Source organism: Halichoeres trimaculatus, unplaced genomic scaffold, assembly GCF_033239565.1.
Source record: "Halichoeres trimaculatus isolate MK-OKI-2021-1 unplaced genomic scaffold, fHalTri1.1 fHalTri1_scaffold_5, whole genome shotgun sequence".
Classification (NCBI taxonomy): domain Eukaryota; kingdom Metazoa; phylum Chordata; class Actinopteri; order Labriformes; family Labridae; genus Halichoeres; species Halichoeres trimaculatus.
Window position 1 is genome coordinate 16,490,345 of NW_027437183.1, and position 17,682 is coordinate 16,508,026.

At 37.4% G+C, this 17,682-nt stretch overlaps 2 protein-coding genes across 3 annotated transcripts; both read right to left on the reverse strand.

The window, feature by feature from the left end:
- Positions 1-614: 614 nt before the first annotated feature.
- Positions 615-8,588, reverse strand: golm1 (golgi membrane protein 1). 2 transcript variants are annotated; one of them, XM_074670930.1, is made up of 11 exons: positions 8,400-8,588; positions 6,730-6,871; positions 5,996-6,175; positions 5,779-5,833; positions 5,556-5,658; positions 5,284-5,407; positions 4,367-4,508; positions 4,068-4,274; positions 3,784-3,942; positions 3,557-3,655; positions 615-3,210 (listed from the first exon to the last, which is right to left on the reverse strand). In XM_074670930.1, exons 2-10 carry the CDS (start codon positions 6,856-6,858, stop codon positions 3,558-3,560), a joined length of 1,197 nt encoding a protein of 398 aa, XP_074527031.1. In that variant the 5' UTR covers positions 6,859-6,871; positions 8,400-8,588; the 3' UTR covers positions 615-3,210; position 3,557. The 2 variants fall into 2 exon arrangements, with proteins under 2 accessions (XP_074527031.1, XP_074527030.1); XM_074670929.1 differs by having other exon boundaries at positions 3,784-3,945.
- Positions 8,589-9,122: 534 nt separating this feature from the next.
- Positions 9,123-17,451, reverse strand: LOC141790431 (G-protein coupled receptor-associated protein LMBRD2B-like). Its single transcript, XM_074670296.1, has 18 exons — positions 17,311-17,451; positions 16,382-16,599; positions 16,055-16,167; positions 15,646-15,744; positions 15,369-15,536; positions 15,069-15,279; positions 14,566-14,640; positions 14,329-14,430; positions 14,056-14,239; positions 13,606-13,787; positions 13,262-13,395; positions 13,052-13,157; positions 12,838-12,935; positions 11,052-11,155; positions 10,698-10,744; positions 10,495-10,603; positions 9,877-9,970; positions 9,123-9,727 (listed from the first exon to the last, which is right to left on the reverse strand). Exons 2-18 carry the CDS (start codon positions 16,553-16,555, stop codon positions 9,664-9,666), a joined length of 2,064 nt encoding a protein of 687 aa, XP_074526397.1. The 5' UTR covers positions 16,556-16,599; positions 17,311-17,451; the 3' UTR covers positions 9,123-9,663.
- Positions 17,452-17,682: the final 231 nt, after the last annotated feature.

Consider the following 17,682-nt stretch of genomic DNA (forward strand, 5'->3'; position numbering starts at 1 on the left):
CACTAAACTGCATTTTAAATTTACTCAGGTGATTTTTGTCTGGTATTAAAATCTGTTGATGATGATGACTTAAAATTTAAACATTGTTACTTTTGATGAACTCAAGTCTGTTCTCCTTTTACTTTCAGTTCAGCAAACAGTGAGATATTGCTCCGCTTCTCTTACAACCACCACATATGTACTGTGCAGTAATTTAAGTGTTCTGTAACTTTATTGACCTTGACAGTTATGAGTAAAATGAGATATGCAGACAAATACTCTGGTATCTAGGCTCATTTACCTACCCGCATTTCCTATTTGCTTATCTCGGGAATGTACATCATTTCTGTAAAGGTGTTTGTGTCGAATATGTTCTTTCAAAGGCTTGTGAAGACTGTATGAGGCTGCTTTCAGATGACCATTTGATATCACTTTTATACGCTCAATGTTAGTATATTCTGGCCTTGTGTTTACTGTCTGGAGAAAAGTGAATTTAGAACCATCTGCTCCAAGAGAAGAAAACATCAAAATTAAAGCAATAAAGGTTTTGATAGGGATAAACCAAGTTTGTTTAAAGCTTTTTGAAATATCATATAAGAAATATCTGAGAATAAACTCCAAACCAATTCCTCAGAGTGGTTATAAAAACAGTTTTTATTATCTTTCATCAATAAAGCCTATGAATATTTGATCTTTTCAGAAATGCATCCAGCAGTTCAAATTGAAATATAATAAAAATCCAAACACATCATCAATGAAAAAAGAAATCAAATTTATAAAAACAAATTTGTTCCAGTTACACAAAAAATGGACTTTGTACACAAACAGGCAGCAGAAGCTTTCTAACAAATCAGGAAGCAGAATTTGTCAAAAGTCAGCATCATCAGACCAAAACAAATAAACACCAGCAGCTTTGAAAATCAATTTACAAGAAGCATAAAGAGAAACATTTTCTTTGCATGGCCAACCAAAATGGTTTTAAAAAAGGGTTACAAGCGAGTCTGATTCACTGTTTTATCTGTCGTCATTTATGTTCTCTGTTTCAAGTTTTTTATTTATCAAGCAGCTGTGAGGCTCTTGTCTTTAAGTACTTCAGTCTTTTTTTCATTGTTTTTTTTCTATTTATTTTATTATTATTCAAGACCAGGCCAACCTTAAAAAAAACAATACAGAACTCTGAAATAAATTAAGGAAATTGAAAGTTGAAAATTTGAGCTTGTCTTTGACGTTGTAGCTGGTAATGTGGACTCTTACAGAAAGTTTGAAATCAGGTCCACCAAACACACACGTCCAGCGTTTGTTAAATTCACTGAGGTCTTTTTGACAAAGTCTCAGTGCTTATATGTGTTTAACCGTTTCCCCATATGGAAACTGGTTATCAATTGGAGTGCACCAAACTGCCTGGTATGAACTATGGTTGAAAGCCAAAATATTTTGATGACATCTGTTAATTTGTAGGATAACGACCATGGAGTTTTTGGCAAACAACTTTCTATCAACGCTCTCCTATCCTTTTTTTCTCTCAGAAAAATACACAAATAATATGACACTGCTTGATAAATAAATCTTCAATAATGGTGTTGCATTTTTTGTCTAAGAGTTTGTATCCTACCAGACATTTGATTTAAGTTAAGGGATGAGTGCACTTGACCTACAGTATAATACCCAACTGTGGCTTCACAACTGCTGGCTTCAGATAGGAAAATAATGGAAGTTCACAAGATAGTTTTTACATATCTAGGTATTCTCACAATTGCCAGTTGATGATAAATTCAGCTTTATAGATGTCAGGAAGATGAACTGAAACATGCAAATGATCTGTCACAATTTTACCAGAAAGACTTCTCATTCATGGAGCAGAGTGCCTGCAAGTTAGAATAAATCATCTGTCCTGTACATAAAGACCCCACAAAAAAAGCCTCTTGCAAAGTTAACCAAACTTTTTGTGTCCTCTGATACCTGATACTAGTTCATGTTTGCACTTACCCCTTCCATTACCCAGTCCAGTGCAGCTCTAACTTGAATGGACTATTACATTTAAGAACAGCAACATGAAACGTTCACATCAACTGGATTAGCAGGAGTCCTACTCCCAACATGAAACTACAGCTACTGTTTTCTCCACAAGATATACAGTTAATTAAACTCAGCAGAACAGAGGCAGTATTAAAAAAGTGACTTCAAAAGCAGATCTATGATTGGTAAACATGTAACACAACTCTCCATCTGACCTCCACTGAGAAGCTAACCGAAAACTTTATAAGGCATGATTTAATATAGAAAAATGTTAATCTACAATCATGTGTGCTACACTCTTCTTTTTATTCATATTTTTTTAAATGCTCAGCTGTATCAATTATGCCAAATTGTCAAGCAGCTCTATTAACTCTATCTGAGCCTTTCAACAGCAGAGTCAAAGCTTTGCAGACACTAACATATAAGAGCGATGGATTACGGGAGTCTTCAAAAAGGATTGCTCAGCACTACTCAGTGATGATAGCATAGTCTGTGTTGAATCTGGCAAAGTTTCATTCACCATTTTTCCCCCAGGCTAGCCTGTACATGTGTCAAGTAGAATGAGTGACACCAAACTTTTTTTGTATGATACCTATGTGCATGCAAAGCTAATGCTTCCCATCTGATTTGCTTTAACATCAAAATGACATGAATGCACCAAGCAGTCTAGCTACGATTTCAGCACATTTGCTTAATCTGCTGCAAATTTGGGAAGTCTCATTTGCATACACTAATGGACACTTTACAGAAAGAAATTACAGGGTGAGCATAAAGAGCACATCTTATGACACAATATAAACCCATTGTTCCGAGAAGTGTTGAGAACTTGAATGTTTGTTGTCAAGCCATGAGGAAAAGTTGGCGATGCATACTTTCATGTTTCAGTCTTTTTTGTAGATCTTACAGAATACAAAGAAATGCATATTAAGTTGTTAACGTTTCAGCATTATTTCTGCAAACTGAATTACATTAATTGTGAGTCAAACCAAATGTACACAATTCAACGAAGATCACAAATGAAAACACATTTCAGAATGCCAAAATAAGAAACAAACGAATCCTCCAAACTAAATGTCGTGAGCCTTTTTTCCTGACATTTTTTGAGTTTCATGTGTGTTGACTGTGTTTGGAGGGAGGCATTGACCTGTTACTGTGCTGTGATGGATGATCAGTTCTGCTTTCCAATGTGTTGAGAATCTTTATCCAACTCCAGCCCTGCAAGAGAATTTCAATATTGTCTGAAACAATAAAACAAAACATGTGCAGGGGATTTAAAAGCTGACGTACACAGTCTAAAATGTACTTGATGTAACTCTTTTAACCAAGTAATTACTTTGATTACCAATAACAGTCCTAATAAGACCGGTAAAGCATTAATTTGGAAAGTGCAGATGACCCTGAGCCAGCCATCTTCTTCAATCATGGTGCTAATGGTGTTCAAAATTACGATGTTTTTAAATAAATACATCAGAAAGATGATCATGTTTTCATTTTACACAAATATAATGAAGACAGACAACATTAGTATATTTAACAGGGAAGACAGTGTTTTAGGGTGTACCTTAGACTTGAGCAAGCTCAGCCTGTTTGTCTGCTTCAAACTCGCCTTCATTCTCATCGTCGCCGTTATAGTCGGCTAATTCCTCCTCCATGTCTTTATCTATCAAAGAGCACAACATGATTTTTAGTAATACACATCCCTTTCAGATACAGTGCATTCATCAACAGCCTTCACTCATTCAGACTTGACATTCTGATGGTTAGATGCTCTAAAATGTCAGGATATACCTATATTTTCAGCTCGTTTGGCCTGCTGTTGTTTCTCCAAATCAGATCCACCCACTACTTGTTCCTCAGCATCATATTCATCCTGCTCGTCCAGTTTTTGACCAGGAGAATCATCGATCTTCACCTGACTTATCAGCATGCCTTCCATGCCGGGATCTGCTTCTTGAGGACACATAGGGGTTAGAGTCATCGAAGTCTTTAACCTCATCACTAAGAAAGTCTAGAATTGCTGTTATCAAAAATGTTAATGAGTGTCAGAGATTTGGAAAAGCTGAGCTCTCTACCTTCTGTCTGAGCTGGGTTTTCTTCATGAGCATCCATCACCTCCATCTCTTTATCCTCAGTCAGGTTATTCTTCACATGCTTACTGGTCTCTGCATCACCCTCCTCTGTAGTAGCAGCACCCTCTGGTGGTGACAAAATGTCCTGCTTCCCCACAGTAGCTGAAGGTACAGTAACATCCTTTGCAAGGGCTTGGTCCAGTGGGGCATCTAGGCCGGAGAAAAACACAGCACAAAGATGTTGTTGACACATGAAGTGACACGATATGAGACTGGGCAACAAGTACTATCATGTGTTTTACCGCTGTCCACGATGATCTCATTGGTCAGTAGCTCAGTTGGTTCTTTTACTTTGGGCTGAGACAGGGTTGATGTTTGATTTACAGTCAGTGTCTTCACCCCATCAGCCCCAGTCTGGACTGCCCCATCCACCACATTTCCCAGCTGTGGAGTAAAAGTCAGCCAATACTCAAACTTCAACAATGCAGCAGGGAGACAACAGAAGAAGAAGGGTACAAAAATGGAAACTAAGTTTAAGAGAAACCTTGGATCTATTTGTTGATGATAGCAAGAACGAGGCCTATACTCCTTAATAAGTGAGTATTTTTATTGTTTCCTCACTACAAGTTTGGATTAAAAGCAATGTGTTTTATTTGATTATTTTTAAATCCCTGAATAAAGGTCTGCAGATAAATAGTTTCATGTTATGCTTTACAATGCAGATTACTAATTACATTCTAATTCCTTTACTAGAAAATTTCAAGCTTTTCATGTCTTAAAATGGTTCAATGCTAAATTATTAATGCCTGCAGATTGTATTTAAGCTTCAAAATGGTACAAATAATGTTCATTTAAGTTGATGACCATGTTAATAATATGGCAGAGTCCTCCTTTTTTGCCACATAGAATTTTTTGATGGAACAGTCAAAAAATCAATTAGAACAATTTGTACCTCAAGCGCCCAAGCGTAATATTAACATTGTGGGAAATATTATTCCTATACCACTTTATGAGGGTGAAGGGTGATCAAAATAAATGTGTATGACTATTAGAAGTGAATCAGTTTTTATAAAGCGAACATTTTCTGAGTTTCCAGAAGAAAGGCTGGCCTGCTTCACTTCTCTGCTATGATACTAAATTCAAACTCTAAAAATCCCTTGAATTAAAATAATTCACAACCTCTGATGTGATGAATTCACACATAAGAAAGTCAACTCACTGAAGAGGAGACACCCTGGGAAGCAATGAGTTTTTCCATCTTCTTCTGAACTTCAAGTTTAGCTGCTGCCACTCTTTCATCACACAGCTCCTTCTGGGACAGGACCTGGGAGTTACAGTGGGTCCTGCACATGTGTACAAACATGCAATTAAAGATTAAGAAAGAATGCCAAACACTGGGGTTGTCTTATGATACAAATTCAATGTACATCCTGATCTTCATTGAAACAGCCCTGATAATTAATAATTGTGTGAATAAATATTTTCTCTTACATGTCATAGGTGAGTTTGTTGTTGAGGGTTTTAATGTTGCCTTGGCAACTCTGCAACTCCTTCTGAAGCTTCCCCAGATCATCGCTCAGCTGATTCACCTGACCTACAGCACAGACCCACACAAAAAAACATTCAAAGCTGTGAATTATGGGTAAATATCTTTTCTGCACAGCTCTAGTGGATTTTTAACCAGTAAGAAATGGAATGTCATTTTCAACATTACCTTTGAGTTCCTGTAGAGTTTTGGTGCTGGAGGTAATGTTCTGCTGCAGAACGGCCTAAAAGCAAAGAGGATCACACACAAAGCAAATTACAACTCAAAATACACTGAAGCTTTACGCCTTTGTTACATATCTCTCTTGGGTGTTTTATTTTGAACTGAACTTGGTTTAGAGAGTTTTTCAATCAAAATTTAAAAAACAAGTGGTTTTTGTGTGCACCTTCTCTTGGCTGCAGGTGTTCTGGGCTCCTTCCAGCTGTCTCTTGTAAAGGCTTTCTATGTGGCTGATCTGCTCCTTCTGTCTCTGGATTTCTTCCTGGTACTCGTTCTTCTTCAGCTCTGCAACTCCTCGCTCCGCTGCACCTCTTCGCACCTGGCCTTCCAGCTCATACAGCTTTGTCTGTATCAGATACAAAAATCATATAGTTCAAGGCAATATTTTCTCCTTGTTAACCCGTTCATGCGGACTTAACTTTTAAAACAGGGACAACATAAAAAAGCATAGGGCAAGGTAACAGAAATGTAGTTTTGCTTTATACATTAAAGTTGACAGGGGGCTGGGTTTCTTCTCAATGTTGCTTCCACAAACAGTAGGAGAGAACTAGCCCTGTTCTAACACGCAAACAAAAAAGCAAAGAAACAAAAGAGACTGAGTTCATTGGTTGTTTATCAGTGGATAAAATGATGATAAGATGCAGGAAATTAAACAGATAGTAACAAAATAGAAAAGCAGAGGATGGAGTGAAGAAAAGCTTAAGTCTTGCTCAACTCTGCAAAGAAAGTGATAAGAAATATGCTTTGGGATTTGCTTCCAACAAAATTAAGTAATAGTGATCTTTATTTACTCATCTAAAAGCACATCACGTTTTGATAAATGTGGAGAGCCTGATGATGATTAATGCACTCTGTTAAAACAACAGAAACACAAAGACCCTCAAAAGTTGATGAACCCACCTGCAGTTCCAGATTGCGGGAGCTGGACACCCAGTAGTTAAAGCCCAGAACCAGGATACAGGCAATTAAAGCACCAATCATCAGAGGGGGTGATCTTCCTCCACGACGCCCATTTCCCAACCCACCCATAGCTGCCACCTAACTGGACACACACAAAGATCAGCCAAGGTAAACACACTTTGCATGTTTCAGTAATAACACAATCTAATCTATCAGTCTGTTCTTTATCACTACCATAATTTCTGGCAAGTCTTTGAGTTGAAATAAAGCTTGTTGCTGGTTACAAAGCTGGTGTGGCTTAAAAGGATTTTTGGTTGATTATGAATGTGAAGAATGTTCTTTGTAAGGCCTGTGAATAGCAGTGAGGAACTTCTGTTTCTTAAAAACTGGAATTAGGTAAAAATAATTTCCTTGCTATCAGAAAAAATTACCAACATGATTAAAATGAGTGTTATCTGATTGAAAACACATCTCAGAATGTTTACAACTAGAGGTACTATAAGAAACAATGTTCAGCTAATGCCTAATACCAAACACTCATGTAGCTTTGGAATTTGTGTCTACCCATCAATGCTCTTTTATTAAGTGTCTGCAAGATGCAGACAGTATATACATTAGCAGGATGTGTTCAAGCTTTCAACAACAATACAAGCCATTATGCCATTACTTTCACTTTACCATTACAGCATCTTATTGTATGGTGGTAGTGGTAATACATGCTGTTCTAGTAACTGATATGCACCCTGGGAACACATTGAGCTGTGATACACAATAATACTAAAAGCATTCCACACTTTGAAATATGTTGATGCCTTTTACATTAAACACATTGTTGACTATACTTTGAATGTGTTGTGTTTATTATAATCAACAGGATGCCTCAATTCCGCTGTTTTCTCCTATTTCTTACTTTTATGAATTATTCATCTCCTAACCTGTGAAATAGTTTGTTTCCGATGTGGAACCGATTGTATTGCAGTCTTGCCCATAGTCAAGACTGCAATAGTCTTGCAAGACTTCCTCAAATCTAGCTTTTTTTGGGCTAAATCAGTCGTGAAAATCATTTAGATAATGATATTCTTAATCATGCCTTCTCATATTCGGGTTGATTAATCTGATCTTGTGTTGTAGATTTGCAGAAAAGGAGATGCCTGTATTTAATTGAGAGCAAATAAAGAGCAGTTGTTTATGGCCACAAAGAGTATCGTTATAGCAAAGGGTGTCTCAAGGAAGTTAATCTCGGTCAAATAAAATAAACACGCAAGGACAAGAACTTTTAGCAGCCATCGAAAAATGATACAAGCCTGATGACAATTTTTATCAGAGGCTGTTATGTAGTATGAGGGTCGGGCACCGTTTTCGGACAATTAGAGGACTTGATTAACGCTGGATCCTTAAGACTACATTCAGGTCAGGACTAAGCTATAGCGGTTCAAACGCCAACCACTCCACAGACTTACCGTTTTAGAATGTAAGTTAACGCAAGGAATACAGCCTCACTAAACAAAGACAGTTATGAACATGAATAGACTCGCCAAATGCAAATTGTGCTATCCCTGTATATCTAAAGCAAACACTCGCGTCTTTAGCAATTGGTAGAGCTTGTCCCCAGTTGCCGTTAGCTTTGGGTTAACAGCTAGCTAAAGCTAGCAGGCTAACAATCTACTTACCAGTCAGACTCGAGAGTCACAAAGCAGGAATTAAACAGTAGACCAGGCCAATGTGATATTAAACGGTGGAATAATGTCCCCTGACAATATTTCCGCGTTTATCCCACAATTAACACATGGACATTGTCCATTATCCCCATACAAACAGCCTGTTGGGTCTGTGACTGGGACAGTCGGATGCTGCCTCTGGTTGCTGTAGGAAAAACCGACGCTTTATGCTGACCGATCGTTTCACTGGTAAAATACAGATAAAAATTCTCTTTATTCATTCAACATGTAAATCTTTTCCTCACGGTAAGATTTTGGGATTAAGAAATATTTCATATTTCAACCAACATCAGTGTTTTAGCATAATTTTATCCTTGAGTTGTAATATATTAAATGTGAGATTTTGTCGTTGACAAAGACAGAGCTGCATTGAAAGCACCACAATCAACTGTTAACCGTTTTTGTTTTGCTTAGTACACCTACTGACTACGGAAGAGTAATAGGGCCACTCATAAAAAAAAGGCCCAATTATAAATATCACTATTCCAGGAAAAAGTTAGAAATCTGACTTTTTTTCACGGAATAATAGTAAAAATAAAATATATATATATATTGGGCCTCAATTTCCCCCCCAGTGGCCCTTATCCTCTTCTGTATACTGACTCACTGACATGTTACATTCAGCGTTAAATTGAACATAAAAAAGGGTTAAATAGAAATGTTTTAACAAAAATGATGCATACAAGTAAATTAATAAATGCCATAATGATTTCCAACTTCAAATTGTCATGTTTTAATGCATTCCCAAGGAAGTCTCACAATTTAAAAACATGCTTATTCTTACAAAAAGGAATAAGCCATTGGTACCATATATAAGTAATTCCAAACACAAAATACACAACAAGAAATAAGTTAGATGTATGATAACTTCCCTTTTGATTTATGATTGGATTTTCATTCTGTTGTAAAGTGGTAAAACAAAACATTTGGCTCTTTACACAGGCTAAGGCCTTTGGACCCTTAAAATCCCTTCACAGAACCAGTAAATAATCTAGTTTCAGAAATCCCCTGAGATAGGCCATAAAATCCTTCACCAAGAGCTTTGATTTCACTTTAAACAGTTTTCCGATAAGACATGTCAGTTATTCTGTGTTTCCCATTACCTCCTGAGGCACTGGGGTATTACGTTGATTCAAAATCCTGCAGATGCATTCTCCATTCTTATTTTGTTCCCGACAGATACTGGTGTTTGCTTTCCCACCATGTATTCCATCTATCAAACATCATCAAAGATTCTTGTTTGAGACGGTGACAGGGACAGGTACCGTCCTCCACTTGACCTACCAAGACAAAGACACACTGGTATCAATGATGAAAGCATGTTTTAATTGTTTGGGAATCGTTGTGTAGCTCCAATTCAACAAAAAGTTTTTCATTTATCAATGCACTATTTGATAAATTAATCAGTTAGCATAAAAAAACAACACACCTTCTACTTGGTGAACCCTCATCACTGGAATTGTCTTGCAGTAAGCCTCTCTGCTGCTCCTCTGTCTCCACATCTCTTCCGGTGAAGGTGACAACTAAGAAAGGAACAATATTTACGCAGTGTACGTTGATATTTCCTTGACATCTTTAAGCACAGAGTCCTCCTGGTGATTATAAATGATTTTCCACAAACAACTAATGTGAAATACAACAAAGTGGGATGTTAAAGAAAATGGTACATTGGTTAATTTTTATCTGATGTTTGTGGGAATGACATACAGAGATTGCCACAAATGTTATTGACTTAACCACCCACATAACGCTTCAGTAGATAAGGTGGAGATCTTTGCTTATGCATGCATGAAAACTTGATTTAACACCCGTCCCTTCCACTGTATAAACTTAAAAAAGCAAAAGAAAGGCAAAAAGGTGCAAAGTAACCTAACTTCAAACACTTTAAGTCTCTTCATGGGGGAAGCACCTTCTGGCTACAGTAGTATCTTTAGTTCCTTGTGAGGGGCATTCTTTCAGTTTTTAAACCGTGTGAGACACGTATAAGACCCTTTTCAGCTTCCTCATATCAGAGGAAATTTGCAGGGATAGTAGCTTTAATTCATACCACTTTTCTTGTTATGCGTGACAGGGCTGCTCTGGTTATCCTTTATCTCAGTGTACCCAGTTTTGGTCCGCCCAGTAATCCCAATGACTCCATACCGCTTCCTCCAGGCCTACAACAGACAAAGGGTTGTAAATTCTTTGACACTCTAAAATCAGTAGAAACATGAGGACTACAGATGGGTAGACTTTCTTATCTATACTGACCCATCTCCTGTTGTCTCCATCTTCAGCTTTCTGTCTTCTTCTTCTTTCTATTAGAGGAAATATAAAAGTGCATATTCTAATAAAAAACTATGCGCAACTCTTGTTAACTAAAACAGTGCGTTAAAGTAAAAAAAAAAAAAAATTCTAATTTATAAAATACAATTTATATGAAAAGACAACTGATGAATAAGAAACAAAAATAGTAAGCATATGACAGAACCATATCAGATAAAAGTTGGATTAATTTATACCAAGAGAGGATAAAGACAGTAATACCCTAGTGTACAATAACTCAGCTAATATTACATAAAAATAACACAGGATTCCACCAACAAATATTCGTAAAGAAACTACCTCTCCGAATGAGCTCCTTGCCTTCATCTACCAGGTCAGAGGTCAAGTCATCATCAGTAATGTACTGATGGAAGCCCAGGAGGTTCAAACAGCGAGAGCCCAGGCTAGAAAATGAAACAAAACAAACACGTTTACAAACAACCTATCAAAAAAATATTACTCATTTGTAACATTTTTAAATAAGAAAAAATTTCCTGTCAAAAAATATTCTAGAGAAAAATCCTACATCAAAGCAAGCATACAATAACAACTGTGGTAGAAAATAATGATTAAAAATGTTTTGTTTTTTATAATTTAACGCAGTTACATCAAGGTTACAAAAAAATTACAAGGTACTGTCATAGAGCTTTGTCAAATTAAAATGCTCACATCTCTGAAAATGCTTTAGCTAGGCTTTAATACTTTCTCAAAAGTCTTATTTTGTTTTACTTTCCTTACAGTTGGCAGCAATGGAATATAATACTGTATATCTGTATTGCAAAACTAATATGATGTGCAAAGCCCAGTAAAAAAGACTGTAAAAAAGTAATAGCATACAAACCACTGCAAAGCCGCTTTATTTCCCTTTTAGACTTCAGGTCAAGCACTATTTTGCATTAAGTGCATTTACTACTTTTGGCCAAAGACTCTTTTTAACCCGTTTTTCCTGTTTTTCATTGTCCTGAAACTTCTGCCTGGGGTCATCAACTCAAACAGGTGCTCCCGGTTCTCTGAGCTGGGGGGAGCCTTTTATGGAAAAAGCTGACTGCCTCAAGCAGGTCCCAGGATTTTATAATTGTCAAACAAGATTTAAAAGACCTTTATTTATTTCTGGAGTTTAGTGAGCATAAAGTTTCATGGTAGAGAAAACATTGTACTGGTTAATGTTAGCTTCAATGAGGAATCTCTGCAGAACAGACCACAGAAATATTTCATTATGTACACATGGAAAATGCAGAAAGGGTGTTTGAAGCCTGAAAAATGAGCAAAATAGTTTCAAATCTAATCTTTTAGTGAGCCAATGTAAGGGTTACAGGATCATGCCTTGGGAATGAGTTCAGTGGCAGGGCTTTGTACCAGCTAGAGATGGTGGAAGGAGACCTGACTGTGAGCAAGGTTCATACTACGTTCAAGCAAAAATGTTTAAAAGCATGCAAACTCAATGTAGACCAAAAGATGTTTGCATCACTCACATTGCTTAGGATCATGTTTATACGTCTGTTTGTCTGTGTGGAAGTATAAGTGGGGGTTATCTGCGTTACAACCGGTAAAAAAAATTAGATCATAAACTTGACTTATTTCAAAATCTAAAGTTAAAGAAGAAATTCTAAAAATCAGGCTGTGATTGCTACAAAAATGGGTCAAATTTCAGGTCCCTTTAGAATAAATATTTTCTATGATTTATCATGTCTTTAACAAGATACCAGATGACTCTTGCAGAATATCATTTGAAGGTATTTTTAATCCAGGACATGGCAGTATGAACGTAACCAGTGTGACAGCTGAAAGAGAATTTTTTGTTTAATGGTTGGCAAGTTTTATTGATCTCTCTAAAAAAGGAAAGGGCCTTGCGCTACATTCTAAATGGACATATTGATTCCCCATGTGCCTGTCACTGTTTGCTGTTTGCGGATGTAGCTTTATGGTTTTATTTCTAGTTTCCAGGTTTTACAAAAAGGAAAAAGGGCTCTGCGTATATCTTAAATATCTATGATAGGCTCCTGATTTTATCTTCTTGATTTTGCATTTTATTGACCAGTGTGTTTGTGTAATCTATGTCTTTTTGTGTTTGTGGTTATTAGCTCACCTGTAATAAGTGGCAAGGCAAAGCAGCAGTATCAGCATGGGGTAATAGATGTAAAACCCATCAGATATGAATGATAGTAGACGCATAGAGCCCATGATCTGAAAGAGAAAGAGAGAATTATTTGGCTTTAACTTGGTATGTGTTTACTGTTTGCATTACTGTTTATTTTTTTAGCACGAATAACCTCATAGGAGCATGTTTGTGTGGGACTCACAGAGGTGTAAGATGTTTGTATTCTGTCCTGGTGTGAGATGGCAGAGTCCATGTGAATCAGGCCCAGAAAATTGAGGCACAAAGGAGGAGTCAGACGGCAAAACAACCTATGAAGAAACAACAAAGAGTTGCACAATGTTTTGCATGAATAGAATACAAGTGCTTATAATACAAAATAAAGATATTGTATTGTGTCCTTTGATAAACCCACATGCCACTGAACTGCAGGCTGTAAGCATCTGTCTGGTGGTGTGGTACCAGGTGATAGTAGTTGAAAACTCGAATTCTGAACACTGTGGAGTAGACGCAGACACACAGGAAGAGAATGCTGACAAAGCACACCATCTGGTGGAGAAAATAAAAACAAACCAAAAGAAGAAACTGGTTAGTTTGTTCAGTCCAAAGATGTATGAATGAGATTTGGGTATGCTTATACATTAATATTTATAAATATAACCTTCAATAACAGGTCAAATTTAGTTTTTAAAGTCCAAGTAGTTTAAACTCAGTTCTGGTAAGTAGTATGTTTGTATACCAAAATCAACACACGCCTACCTCTATACAAATGTAATTGTATTGTTTTTCAGCCATCTGAACAAAGACGGCAAAGAGGGATAGGACAGGGTGTGTGCTGAAGAAGGTGCACTCAGACCAAACGACTGCTGCTGAGAGAAGACACAGAAGGACTGCCAGCAGCCTGCAGAAAGTCTGCCTGAACACACACTCCCAGTACCACTCTGAGAAAGACATAAAAAAACACACACAAACAAATGTTAGAGGAACTATCACATCACACAAAGAAAATGTTTGAAACACAATAAAATATAAAGATAATCAAAAATGTTCCAAAATAAAATAAAATACGTTTCTGGCTAAAATGTGAAGGAAATCCCTACTCTGAGAAAAACAATGCCCGATCACGGCTCCATTCATTTGAGCTTTTAAAGAGAAAAGAAGTAAATTGATAAACCCTTAATGTGTTAAACTGCTATTAGCTGCACTCACCTACTGTAGGTGTGTAGATAAATCTGCGGATCCAGCCGTGGGGCTGTACAGATGGGGAGCTGTGGACGAAGTGATGGACTGGGCTGCTCTGGCTTTTAGCTACATCTTCTAAATGGAAGGCTTGATCTAACAATATAGACCACTGAACCTGAGCCTGTCTGTGTCTCTGCACTGCAAAGATTACCTAGAAAAAACACAGAGCAAACAACTGTTATCCACAGTGGCTTATCTTGTTTTGTTTTCCTTTTTTTGTGATGAAAAAATAATCATTACTTTTTTATGAAGCTTGATTAAACCTCTTTTGGTAGGAAGGGCATCTTGTTCATTAGAGCTTTCCACATCTCTTCCTATCTCTTCTTGATACTCAGTGGGACACTGTAAAAAGATGACAGTCATAAGAAACACAAGCTCAGATCGCAAAATTACTCTGAATACAGATAGAAAAAAACTTGAATTAACTGAAGACAAATTTAACAGAAAGGATAATCCACATCATCATGCGTTGGTTACCTTTGTCAGAATGGTGTCAACACATTTCCTGAGACTATGGTTGAACCGCACAGATCCATGCGCACTTGAAACCTCCTGATTATAGAAAATATTATTCTTGTTAGCACTAAAATCTGTGAAGAGACCATCTTGTCTCTTTTTTCATCATTGGGAATAATTTAGTAATGAGCAAGAAAGGCCTTTGGGGTGTATCTTCGATTAAAAAAGTCTGCAAGCACGTTATGTATTAAAAATCAGAGACAGCAGATTGAAAAAATAAACCGAATAATTTTAATTAATTATCAATTTTTATAGCAGTTAATTAACCTCACATCTTATTAAGGTCTATCTACTATGCTTGTTTTCATCACATAGACTTAAGTCACAAATCATCAGCGGTACAGTTCTACTGCTTCATTAACATATCCTGCATGACCACATTAAAAAAATACTGCAGAAAAAAAAATCATTTTCACATTGTCATATTTGTTCCAATGTCATGCAGCCCGACTATAAAACCTCACCTCCATTACATCTGCTAGATGTTCCTCGGCCTCAACTTTCTCAGTAGCCATCTTTGCTGCCTTGAAATAGGCCTTGGTGAGCAGGTAACCATGGGAGGATGATAGCCAATAAGAGCGTGGGATCTCCACAAGGCCATAGCCTAGCAACAGCACCAACAGGAAGAGGCCCCATGTGTTGGCAGCAGTAATGCCGATAGTCTGGAGCTGTGACCTGGACGTGTTTTAAACAAATGTATTGACAAAAGTACACCTTAAAAAACAAGAAGTTTTTAGTCCAAATTCAATGTGTGTTTCACTTACCATGTCAGATGCCATTTTGGGTGAGTCGCCAGGTATATGAGCAGAGAGATAAATATAAGCAGGTAGGTGCCATAATAGAGGGCGTTTTCAATAAGAGCTGTTTTAACCTTTCCAGCTCTTGAGAAAGATCCTGATCGTGCATAAGACTGCATGAACGGCAACAGCAGCCTGTATTAACCGAAAACAAAACACACAATATAAAATTCAACACAAAAAACAAAGTGATCTATGTAATAATGAAGCATACAGCAGGAACTAGAAATGACAAGATTTATACCAAGTAAGGAACTGGGAGGTCCAGTATACAACTCTCCAGAACACTGGCAGGACGCCGTCTGGGATGTAACTCCATGGTTCCACACAAGCCTTTGGTATTCTAAAACACAAAAATAAAAGCTCAGACCCTTAGCTAAATTAAAAGGGGCTTTGTTCATAGAACACTAGTTGCTTCTACATTTTTTGAAACCCTATTTCTCCAAGGATTGAGTCTTATTGCTGCAAGCTGATGATAATAAGATTTCAGCCATCGAAAGCAAAGTACAATGGAGAACTCATTAAGTAAGAAATCAACACTTCTTGGCTTTAAAATGTAACCTTAACAGATAAGGACGGCATAGGCAATGCATTGTCTTGATATGAGCAAACTGTAGCAGCAAAGCAAGTAAATAAAACACTATCTCATTCACCTGACAGTTGGGTAAGCAGAGGAAATGTCACCCGTCTGATTGGAGCGTCTTCCTTGTGTTAGAGGAGTAGGGTGGTGGTTTTTATTGTCAAGTACACACTGCTTGTAGATGGTCTGGAAGAGGAGCAGAGTTTACACAATAAGGCAAATACCTGAAGCTATTCATCACATTACAATGGTTCAGGCAGGATGCCTGGGGAACAGCAGTGTAAACGAAACACATGGCTGAACCTCATTCAGCCACGCATTATTTCTGACAAAACATGCAACTCATAACCTGTTTATCTAGCAAAATGACAGTTTTCAGAAAGCTGCAGTTGTTTCATACCGTGCTGACATCAAATGGCAGGATGAAGACAATTAGGAAGCAGAGGTACCAGGCCAGTAGAGTCCCCAACAGGACCATTGGCTGCTGCTTCCGCAAATCCCCATAACGCTGAAGGAGGTAGAAGGCCAAGAGGAAAACCACAAAAACAACTACAGCCAATACGGCACCACTCATAGTGAGGATAGAGGAGACAGGTGTCAAGAAGTCATGGTCGCAGACTGGAGGAGTAAGAGAGAATAGAACATAAACAGTTATACAACCAGATATAACTTATCTGTTGGATAACAAGGATGAACAATATGACCCCAACTATAACAAAAAAAAAAACAGAGGAGATAATGTTAATCTGTTTTTCACCCTCAGTCTTGAAATCTATGTGAAAGGTCCAGAATAAGATGTGTAACACAATCCTGGCTAAGAATAGCAGGTCTAAATAAGTTCAAACTTAACTTCTTAATTTACAATCACGAAAGGTTACTTGTAAACTTCGATTTATGCCAAAATTCATTTCGGCTACAGATTACAGATACTCAAGTTGTAGGTTTACCAAAGGTTTTTTTTTTAATAAAACGTAGAGAATTGTGTCAGACTAACAGCGGCCCTAACTTATCAATGACAGAAAAAAAAAATCACAGTAATATTTTTCTAATACTTATCAGCCCATTACCGCAATACTGTTTATCTTCCTGAAAGCAAAAATAAACTATGTTATACACCATAACGTAGTGTAGCAGAACTCTTATCACACTCTCAGACTATTTCTGACTTAATTCGTGACGTTTGACCTGTGGTTGTGTTAAAATCCCGATGAACACAACCCTTTATGGCTATACTTTACTGCGCTTCCCGGTTGATTTTGGTCGTCGGTATAGGAATTCCTCGGATCAAACAAAGAGCCATTGAACAAAGAGAGCAGCGCTGACTCTTACCTTATCTGTTTCTTTTCTCTCTTTTCTCAGGGTCAAGCTTTTGAAAGAATAAGCTGTCTGAGTTTTCTGTCACATCGTGTTCTCAGATGTGGAGACTCGACAAATGTACACAACCTTTGAAACTACATTACGTAACTGCCAAACAACACGCTCCCGCTGACGCAACGCGGAACTCTGGGTATTGTAGTCGTGACGAACCACATCGGTGTAAACAGCCTGCATTTTACTGGATATTGTTTATAACTACAATTTTTAAACTCTTTTTTAGATATATATAAAATATTTATCCACTACAGCACAAGGCTCAGAAACAGAGCTCATATAGCCAAAAGACTCTGGTTGAAACGCCATTGACTGCAGTATCCCTGGTGG